At 55.3% G+C, this 10,141-nt stretch overlaps 1 protein-coding gene across 1 annotated transcript; it reads left to right on the forward strand.

The window, feature by feature from the left end:
* The first annotated feature begins 1,717 nt into the window (after positions 1-1,717).
* Positions 1,718-5,181, forward strand: Barx1 (BARX homeobox 1). The gene is made up of 4 exons (XM_075970947.1): positions 1,718-2,058; positions 3,664-3,955; positions 4,038-4,122; positions 4,492-5,181. Exons 1-4 carry the CDS (start codon positions 1,836-1,838, stop codon positions 4,654-4,656), a joined length of 765 nt encoding a protein of 254 aa, XP_075827062.1. The 5' UTR covers positions 1,718-1,835; the 3' UTR covers positions 4,657-5,181.
* The last annotated feature ends 4,960 nt before the right edge of the window (positions 5,182-10,141 follow it).

Below are 10,141 nucleotides of genomic sequence, written 5' to 3' on the forward strand. Positions count from 1 at the left end.
GTCCGAAGCAACTGGAAGCCACCAAAGCTACCTTCCTTCAGTCCTGAAGGTGGCTCAGAAAGTCACTAAACAATTGGCTGAGCTGTGACAAAGGGCTTTCAGGGCCTAGGTCTCACCAGAACATCTGGAAAGATGTTCCTTCCCATCTCTCAGTGTCTCAGGTGAGTCCAGGGCCTCAGAAGCCTCAGGTCAACAGGTGGAAGAAATGATTTCAACTTGGGAAGGAGTTGGGATGTGGGCGTGGTGAACTCAGTGTCCCAGAGGGGGTGACTTAGGCTCTGCTGAGAGCCTGTGCGCTGGAAGTGGGAGTGGCCTAAACGTGCAGTTCGCCCCAGGAGGCACTGAGTGGCAAGGCTGGACACAGGGTGACAGAACCCAAGTCGCTAGAGCTGGGCAGGAAGTGCAGCAACTCCTCTTCCAACTTCCTGGGGGACACCCCACCTTTCTCGTCACCCCTGAGCAGTCCCGGTAGACCCCCACACCCTGCCCTGCCACCACAGCCACGCAGCCACGGCTGCTGCACCTTCAGCCTCCACAAACTCCCTGGAGCCAAGTGTTGGTTTCTCCTCCAGGCAGGAGACAGTTCAGAAAGTAGCAACGCCAAGATCCAAGGGTATAAACTCAACAGAGTTTAGCTTGGGGATTGGTGTGCTAAGGAAAAAGAGAAAGATCTAAAAGCCTCATTCTAAGTCCTGTGAATAGTGGCCCCGAGACTCTCAGAGCACCCCCATAAATCCCTGCCCCCCAGATCCATCCAGCAACAGGTTTTCCTTTTTTTATTACTCAAGCTAAGAACAGGTGAAGCGTTATCCTGTCTTTGTTCTAACTGAGTGACCATAACTCAGTCTGGTGGTTGCCAAGAAAAATGTGTCCAGGTACGCTTAGATTCGAAATTTAAGCAAATTCTAGTCGGGGAATCTTTTTTTTTTCTCTCAGGGTAGCATCCAGAGAGTTGAGATCAGAAGGATAAGCTGAGGTTTGTGGACAGGGAAGGGTGATGGTGCAGAGGTGTGGTCGCCACCTTGCGAATTACAGCTCTGTGTCCTGCTGCTCCTCACCCCTATAGTATCCCCCAGTCCTGGGAGGCTGCTTAGGGCTACGACTTTCCCGTTGAGCTGCAAGGCTTTTGCTCCTCCTCCCCCTGATCTCTCCAGTCCCTCCCCATCCCACCCAGTCCCTGGCCTTGCTGTTCCCTCCCTTTGCCCTCCCGCTTCTCGGGCTCTCGCTCCTCTCTACAACTCAGCGCACTCACGTAGAGGAGGCGTCTTGGACACCTTCACATCACTGAGTGATACCCTGCGCGTTTCTCGCTCTCTGTCTCTTGACTCGTTCTCACCTCTCACTCGTGATCCCTGATTTGCCCACCTCTGCGGGGTCCTGTCCACAGGGCTGTCCTCTTGGGCGTGCGCTCTGCTCTTGCTCCCTTGGTGCCGGCCTGCCAGCCCCTATCCCGGAGCTCTTTCCCTCCAATCCCTCCTCCAACCTCCTTTCCCCCCCTCCTGGGTCCCTCCCTCCGGCTCTGCCTAGGGGGTGGGGGGCGGCGGCGCGGGGCGGGGCGGGGCAGGGCGGGCGGGGCGAGGCGGTGACGCGGGGGCTGGCCGGGCTAGAGGCGCGGCGGCGCGGGGCGGGGGCGCAGTCCCGGGTCCGACTGGCCGAGCCCCGTGCGCCCCGCCCGCGCCCTGCGCCTCCGCCCGGCCAGCCGGCGGGGGAGGGGGCATGAGCCGGCGCCCGCGCGCCGCCGGGAGCTGCGGGCCGGCCTAGAGCCCCGCGCGGGCCCCGCGCCCGAGCCTAGCCACCGTCGCTACCGAGCCGCGGGCGCATCCGCGGGAGCCGCGATGCAGCGGCCCGGAGAACCGGGCGCCGTGCGCTTCGGTCCGCCCGAGGGCTGTGCTGATCATCGGTCGCACCGCTACCGCAGCTTCATGATCGAAGAGATCCTTACCGAGCCGCCCGGGCCCAAAGGCGCAGCGCCTGCGGCTGCAGCAGCTGCCGCGGGCGAGCTGCTAAAGTTTGGCGTGCAGGCGCTCCTGGCCGCGCGGCCCTTTCACAGCCACTTGGGTACGTGCAGCGGACTGGGATTGACGGGAGGGTGGGAGTCAAGTCACGGGGCAGCCCAGAATTTATCCTCCTTCTCCACTCTCTTCCTGGAGCGACCTGGGATGCAGGCCCCAGGAACGTCTCTTCACAAGCTCCAACTGAGAAGTAGAGGGTGCAGGCAATGGGCTGCGCAGAAACCAGGCCTTATGTCCGCAGACCAGGTCAGAAGAGTTTGTCCTCAGGCTTCGGCTTTTCCAATCGGGTGATAAACCAGGTCCAGGGACTAGAGCCCGCATCCCCTTCAGACAGTCAACCGATCGATCGCTCTGGATCAAAATGACTTCAGTCCAGGGAAGCCCGAGTTTCTCGTTTCTCGGCAGAGAGCTGTTTGGGCATGGCAGTAGCTGCCCAGACTGGAAAAGCTGGGACTTCTGAAAAAGAAGGTCCTGTTCCCCAACGCTGGGTGCTAATCGTTGTCCGTGCCACCAAGGAGCCTCCCAGAGCCCTCTGCTCTCCCGTTAGCGACAAACCGAGGCCTCTCTTGCAGACAAGATCTCCTTAGGCCTGGTCTGAGGCCTGTTTGTGAGCCATGGCCCCGCTGGCCGGTCCACTTCCAGGTCAGCGTCTTGAATCACTGCTCAGACCTTTTCTGTCTTGGTCTTGTCTCTTGAGGGATTGTGGGGCAGCCTGCCCTGTTCTGCAGGCCTTCTCCATCCTGGCAATAGGGCTTGTACAAACTCTCTTTGGTTGACCTCCATCCTTGTCTTTCGGTGGAGTCGCCCTGTTTCCCCTCTACGGGCTTTCTCCTAAGATTGTCTTCCCACTCCTTACTGCGAATGCTTGCCTCACCCCAATGGGTCCCTTGCTTTGACCCACTCCTTTATGAGAAGCCTATCGGGAAAGAAAGCCTCCTGCATAGATTCCAGCTCGGCCAGCGGCCTTCGGGATCAGTATCAGCCCCGGTTCTGTCCTGGTGGCAGTTGATCCAGTTTGCCTGTTTGAGGTTCATCGGGTTCACAGCCTCTTTACTGCCTTTCACGATCAACGTTTCTATTGTTGGTAATTCGTTTGAAGCGGGCAAACAGCTAGTTTATAACTAGAGAACATGGAGGCACCTTCCCAGGGAAAAGCCTGAGCAGAGAAAACAAGAAAGACAGTTTTCGCGTTCAAAGGATGCTTTGGCGACCCTTCCTTAGTTGATGTCCCGGCTTCAGCCGGCGTCGTAAATCGCAGTGCAGAGCCGGGAAAAGCAAACGCTCACATTTCCACCGCGCTCTTTTCGGAACGCACAAGCCCCCCTTCCAAATTCGCCCGTTTCTTCTTGGTTTCTCTTTTTCACAAAAGACAGTTCTGTGTCCTCCAAGCAGCGAACTTGCTCTTAAGAACCTTGAAATCTCAGAGGCAGCTGCGAGGGATGGGGGACAACACGGAAACACCAGTACGGAGCTCCGGGTGGGAGGGATTGTCCTTTCTAGACTTCCCAGGATACCTACGTCAAGGAGGCTCTCCCAGAACGGTTGGAAGTCCCTACTCTCCTCAGGGAGTGGTGGGCTCAGGCAACCAGGCGCCTTTACAAAATGCAGAGGACTCCAGTTCACCCGGTTCCTTTCTTTTCTTCCCCTGCAGCAGTGCTGAAGGCTGAGCAGGCCGCTGTGTTCAAGTTCCCACTGGCGCCGCTCGGCTGTTCTGGGCTGGGCTCGGCGTTGCTGGCCGCTGGGCCTGGGATGCCCGGCACCGCAGGCGGGTCGCACCTGCCGCTGGAACTGCAACTCCGCGGGAAGCTGGAAGGAACCGGCTCTGGGGAACCCGGCACGAAAGCCAAGAAGGGACGCCGGAGCCGCACAGTGTTCACGGAGCTGCAGCTGATGGGCCTGGAGAAACGCTTCGAGAAGCAGAAGTACCTCTCCACCCCTGACAGGTAGTGCCGGTTGAGGCTGGGCTCAGCGGAGAGTAGGCCGGCGGCGGCCTGGCTTGCTAAGGGTGTGCATTGCTCTTTCCAGAATAGATCTAGCTGAATCCCTGGGCCTGAGCCAATTGCAGGTGAAGACATGGTATCAAAATCGGAGGATGAAGTGGAAGAAAATAGTGAGTGTGGCTGGTGGCTTCCTGTGTGCCAGGGTTTCTTGGGCATCGTCCCCGGGATCCTCCAAGAACTGCCTCTCCCCCCCCCCCACCACCACCACACACTAAGACTGCCCAGTCCACCCAGTGTGCTCTGCTCTTTCTGTTTGGGTTCACTATGGAGCCGATGTTCCTTCCCAGGCCATGCATCTCCTGGCAGCCTCTAACTCTTTAAACAGACATCTTTACCGATCGCTGTCTCTTTAGGGCTTGGAGTCAGTCTCTGGTGATACCTTGGTTGGGTCCTTTGGTCCCACCTGGGCACTTGGCACGGGGTGGTCCTTGGTCTGATTCACACCTCACCCTAGTACTTACTGTTCATTCTCGGAACAGGTGCTGCAGGGTGGCGGCCTGGAGTCTCCTACCAAACCCAAGGGGCGGCCCAAGAAGAACTCCATCCCCACGAGCGAGCAGCTCACGGAGCAGGAGCGTGCCAAGGAGGCCGAGAAGCCAGCGGAATTGCCGAGCGAGCCCAGCGACAGGAATTGCGAGGACTGAGCTCAGCCCGGGGTGTGCGGCACCGTCGGAGGGAACCCGGAGCTGGCCCTTCCGCGTCCATGCCGTTTGCTTTTTAAATGATTCATTACTACTTTGAATGCGGACAATTAGGGGCCAAACAAGAAGGGACAGAAACCTGAAAGCCAGACCCAGGTCTCAGCGAACTCCTGTCTCCTGCTCCCAGTCTGGGAGAATCGTGTTCAGTGCGGCCGAAGCTTCTGGTCTTTCTCGGAGTTCTGCGGTGCCCTGCGCTCCATGCGCATTCACGCCCCGCTCCTTGCCCACACTACCCCCCAACCCCCCCTCGGCCTCCAGCCGGCCTTCCGGGCCGGACACCGGCAGGCCCACACCCGCTTCCGCGCCTTGGGGACCGAGCCTCCGGGTGCAGGCCTCTACGGCCCTGTCCTGCAGTGTCGGCTCCGGAAAGACCCGGCAAATCAGCTGATGCCCGGTCCCGATGTCGCTGGAGGTTCTACCCACCTCTCGCGAAGACGGTGACTTTTTTTTTCCAATAAAATATTTTATGACACAGCGGGGGACTTGATGGTGGGGCTTCCGAGTCCGTGAGGGATGGAGGGGAGGCGAGGTAAGGTGGGCAATGGAAATTACAGCATCCTCCCCTTAATGGAAACTAGCGATGCTCTCCCTGACTGGCCCAAGTACTGCAGTAACTAGGTTACTTCGGAAATGAACACTAGGTGTGAGGGGCCAGGGTGGACACTTCCTTTCCAGCTGTGTGTGGGGGGGTCGCCATCAGCAGTTGGCCACCAGTCCACAAGTGTCCCGGAGCTCTGAGCCATTTAAGTTGTTGATTAGGTCTCCTGGGGCTTGACCTCTGTGGTCCTTGCGATGTTCCCAGCCAGCTCTTTTGAGGCGAATAGGAAGCCCCGCGTGTCTTAGGCAGCCCTATTGAGGGGCATAGCTTGGCAGGAAATGTCTACTGGTGCCATCACCAACCAAAAATGTCTCATTTGTTTGTCCTTGGGGAGGGAGTGATCATATAACCTTCTGTTTCTGTGGTTGGGGGACACGGTGACCACTGTATGGGAATGGAGAGATGGTCATTTTGTTAGCTAAATCTCAGAAAGGTGCACAACTTAACCATACAGTTCCGGCACACTAGCCTTCAAAGCCAGGTCCTCCTGGGGTTCAAAAAATGCCATAGGTTTTGTGGTTTGGACTCATTTTTAGCTTTGGTGGTGGTTGTTTTAAAGCAGGATCTCACACTGTACCCTCACAATCCTGAAACTTGCTACATGGCCTAACCTGGCCTTGAACTCATGGAGACTCACCTGCTTTTGTCTCCCAAGTGCAGGATTGAAAACGTTCATACCATGCATGGCAAGTTTAAGAATATGACAGACTCCTGTGTTGGTGACTGTCCTCCGTTTTTAAAATTTTGTATTTTCACGTATGTGTGTGTCTCTCTGTGTGTAGTTGGGGATGTTGTATGTGTACCGGAGCACAGTTGCAGGTCAAGGACAGTCAGATCAGAGGTGTCAGATTCTCTTAGAACTGGAGTTAGAGGCAGTTGTGAAGCCGAGGGATCCAGAACCAGGATCTTCTGCAAGAATAGTATTCACGATCTTAGCTGCTGGGCTGCTTATCCAGCTCCAGACTTTTCCTTTCCGACTAGGTGGTCCCTTCCTAGTACCCAGTTTGAACTTCTCCCTGGAATTTCCAGCCTCAGGGTATGGAAAAACTAGAGCCCACATTTTATGAGGACTTTGTGAATGATTTTCTTCGGCACCCATGTCCTGCTCGGTCTTTGGGAGATTGTCTTCTCTGGCTCGGGGTCCTAAGTCAGCCTCACCAGCAGCTGTGAAAGAAGAAAGGAGGAAAACTGCAACCCTGGCAGCCTGGAAGAACACATCGTGTGTGTGTGTGTGTGTGTGTGTGTGTGTGTGTGTGTGTGTGTGTGAGAGAGAGAGAGAGAGAGAGAGAGAGAGAGAGAGAGAGACTGTGTCCCTCTAATTCCTTTTGGCTTTGGAGTAGCCCCCAGGTCAACTCAGCCCAGCAGTGCTATTACTAAATATCCTTGAGCAGGCCCTCATAGTCATTTAGACTAATCCTTACAGTTCAAAGGAAAGATCTGAATTCGGTGGCCAAAAGGCCTGGGGGACAAGCTTCCAGCTTTTTCTCCATCAATTCTGTCAAATTGCGAAAAGGTAGAACCCGTTGGGGTGCCTGCAGAGGGTTACAGGGGGATCTAACTCAACAGGTTATGGTTCCGGTAGGGTCCCCTCGGTATGCTAAATTTGAAGAGCCTAATCTTATGCAAATTACTTGCTAATTGTAACTAAGGCTTTCCCAGGGCAGTCCCTTACTGACACCCCAGCTGAGTCAGAGCGCCGGCAAAGCAATGTTACCAGACACAAGGCACAAGGGCCAGCAAATTTCAAAGTACGACGTCCTCCAAGCACAGATGGAGAGGCAACTCCAGTTCTCCAGTTAGCAGTGGGACACTGGAGGCAAGCAGGGTCTCTAAGGGCAGTTCTTTATCCCGGTGCAGAAGGAGGTGGTTTTGTCGCTGTCTGCGCGGCGGAGCTCCGGGCATAGATCAGGATCAGGTAATGCGAACACAAACAGAGCCACCCAGCCAGGAAAGAGAGAACGGAAAGTCTTTCCTTTCGCGAGCAGATCCCGAGTTTTCTTGCTTTGGGGAGGGGGGGGGAGTACCTGGGACTCGAGGGAATTTCCAGGCAGGTGGCTCCAGAGGAGCGAAGTCCCAAATGTTCTAAGAAGTCGGGGTTCGCGGTAAAGGGCTCCATTTAACTACCCGAACCTTAAGACACGGACTTGTGTGCCACTCGCCTGGGCCCCCAGCGCTGAGGCCCCCTCCCTGCCTCCATCGACCACGCCCCTCCCTCCGGGCGGGCGATTTGGGGGAAGGGAAGGTCCCCTCTCATTTCTCCTGGAACCTTGCCACACAAGTTTCTTTTCGGCCCCCAAGGTCCTGGGAAACAAACCTCGGAGACGTCGCGGGCGGCCGTGGCCCGGGTGGTGTTTTGCGGAGACTCCAGTCGGAGGCTGCAGGAGGGAGCGGACTCTGATGTCCTTGTTTAGCCCAGACCTAGGGCGGGGAGGACCTGAGGGACATGGGGAAAGGAGGGGCAGACCGCTTGGCGGAGGCTGGGAACCCGGGGCCGCTGCACTAGCGGCTCTTTCGGTCTGCGCTGTCCACACCAGTTCCGTGGCTCGGCAGTGAGCGAACTCCCAGGCAGGGTAGTGGTAGAGGTCCGCAGAGAGTGGGGTGCGCTTCTCTGGGCCCTAAGCTCTGAGCCGGGCTCCCTGCTAGGAGAGCTGTCTTTGGGGCTGCTCACTGAGGACCTGGATTCCCACCTGGGCCTTGGAGCCTCTGCCCTGCGTCTGGCCTCACGCACAGCCCCGGTAACCGCCAGCATGGTCTCTGTCGCTAGTACATTCCACGCCAGCTCCCCACTTTTCCAAAACAAATAATAAAGGTCGCTGTCTTCCAATCTGTGCTCTTGATCTCTTGAAGGGTTGTCGGTGGGTACTTACAAAGCAGAAGAAAGAACGGCAAGGCCGATGTCTGTTTAATTACGACCCAGTTTAAGGTCACCTGAAACTGGAGGGCACCACTTGGGAAACCAAGGACCAGGACCGTTCCAGTTGCGGGTTGCCGAAAGGCTGGTCTCAGTTTGTTATATTCTAGCAATTCCAGGGTCCCAGAAGAAATCAGACTCTTAGCTTACTCTTTTATCAGAGTCCCGCGGCCTGGTTTCGTTTTGCGCACTTATTTTGTTTCTACATCATGGGAAATCCTGACCCAGCGACAACATGGTGAAGAATCTCAAGAGACAAGCCTGCTCCTAAAACTTGTCCAGGCCAGGAGTTCTTGGGAAGCCAGCTAGTTGGAATCTCAGATCTGCCTGATCTCCAGGAATCAAGTGAGGGGGGGCACTCACTGTAAGGCACCACCACCGACTGCTTGCCTATCGTGCTGGCCTCTGGGCATCGGACACTCCTAACTCCCTGGGGGTAGATGGGCCAGTGCTGGCACTTGACCTAGTAAGAGGCTCTCGAGGACAAGGCTTCCCTCTTGGGTACTTCCTTCTTCTGAAAGGGGACCCACATGCTCCCAGTGCCCCCACAACAACCTTTGTATTCTTGCAACAGGTGGGCCTTCTCTTGGGAAGTCAGAATTGGTTGTGGTGTCTCTTGGCTAAGAGGTACCATCCAGGACCAGGACCGTGTGGAGCAGATTCGAGGGAGCTAAGATTGCCTTAGCCAAGAGGAAGAAGCTGAACTAGCAGGGGGAAAGGCCAAGGGCACCAGAAGAGACCCAAGGGAACATTTTAGCTGATTAGTCTCTCTCTCCACCTCTTTTAAGTTTTTAGCCTTTCCCTCTTCTTTTTGTGGTGCTGGATGCTGGACACTTGTTCTCCCACTGAGTGACATTCCCAGGCTCCTCTGTTACTTTCCAAATGTAAACCCAAGAATGGTTTATAATAAAAAAAATCCATGTCCTAATAATGCTGCAAGAGGTCTTTCGGTAAGGAGAAAACAAAATTCCCAGGTGGTGGGGAAGGTGGCTGCAGCTTCATTGGCAAGGTTGAGAGTGTTTTCCCCCTTAGTACTTCAGGAAGCGATTGTGTGACTGACATGGCGGCACCCTGAGTCCTCTAATACTAACCAGGCTCCTACATGATCAGCCCTCCCTCCTTTCCTTCTTTCAAAAGATTTGTGTATGTATGCATGTATGTGTGTACATACAAGCAAGTGTGCACACATGTATCTGTTCATGTGTGTGAAGGCCAAAGGTCAACCTCGGGCGTCATTATTCAGGAACTATTCTTGTGTTTTGAGACAGGGTCTCTCACTAAAGTCTGGGGTTTACTAATTAAACTAGACCTTCTGGCCCATGAGTCTCGGGGACCCTTTTGTCCCATCTACCCAGCACTGGGATTACAAGCCGTGCACCACCAGGTTTTTGTTCAAGAGTGCTTGGGATTATAATCGGGTCCTCATGTTTAAGGGAAAGGTGGTGTCCTGACTCAGCTGCTCCATTCTCTTCTTTTTAAATAAACATTCACCCAGGAAGTGGTGGTGCACACCTTTAATCCCAGAGGCAGACAGAGCTTGGTGAGTTTAAGGTCAGCCTGATCTACAGAGTGAGTTTCAGGATACCCAGGGCTGCTACACAGAGAAACCCTGTCTGAAAACAAAACAAAAGCAAACCAACAACCCCCAAGCATCTGCTGAAATGAAGCAGGAAGTTCCCAGGGCTGGAGGCAGAGCCTGCTTCCATCCTGAAGTGCTCCCATGTCCACAGGCAGACAAACAAGAGAGGTGCTTCATTTGGCAGATGAACAGAAAGTTCAGAGATGTTAGGCAACTTTCCCAGGAACACAGAGACACCAAGAGTGGAATTTGGATCTGACTTGGCTCAGAGTCACCACAGCCCCTTGCCTAGCAGCCTGGAAGTCTAGTTTGGGGTTGCCTCAGACACCTTAGGGTCCCC

This window comes from Microtus pennsylvanicus, chromosome 4, assembly GCF_037038515.1.
Source record: "Microtus pennsylvanicus isolate mMicPen1 chromosome 4, mMicPen1.hap1, whole genome shotgun sequence".
Taxonomy (NCBI): Eukaryota; Metazoa; Chordata; class Mammalia; order Rodentia; family Cricetidae; genus Microtus; species Microtus pennsylvanicus.

Coding starts and splice junctions, on each gene's coding strand:
- Barx1 (XM_075970947.1), top strand. CDS start 1,836: ATGCAGCGGCCCGGAGAACCGGGCGCCGTGCGCTTCGGTCCGCCCGAG. Junction 2,059..3,663: donor GCCCTTTCACAGCCACTTGG/GTACGTGCAGCG, acceptor CTTCCCCTGCAG/CAGTGCTGAAGGCTGAGCAG. Junction 3,956..4,037: donor TACCTCTCCACCCCTGACAG/GTAGTGCCGGTT, acceptor TGCTCTTTCCAG/AATAGATCTAGCTGAATCCC.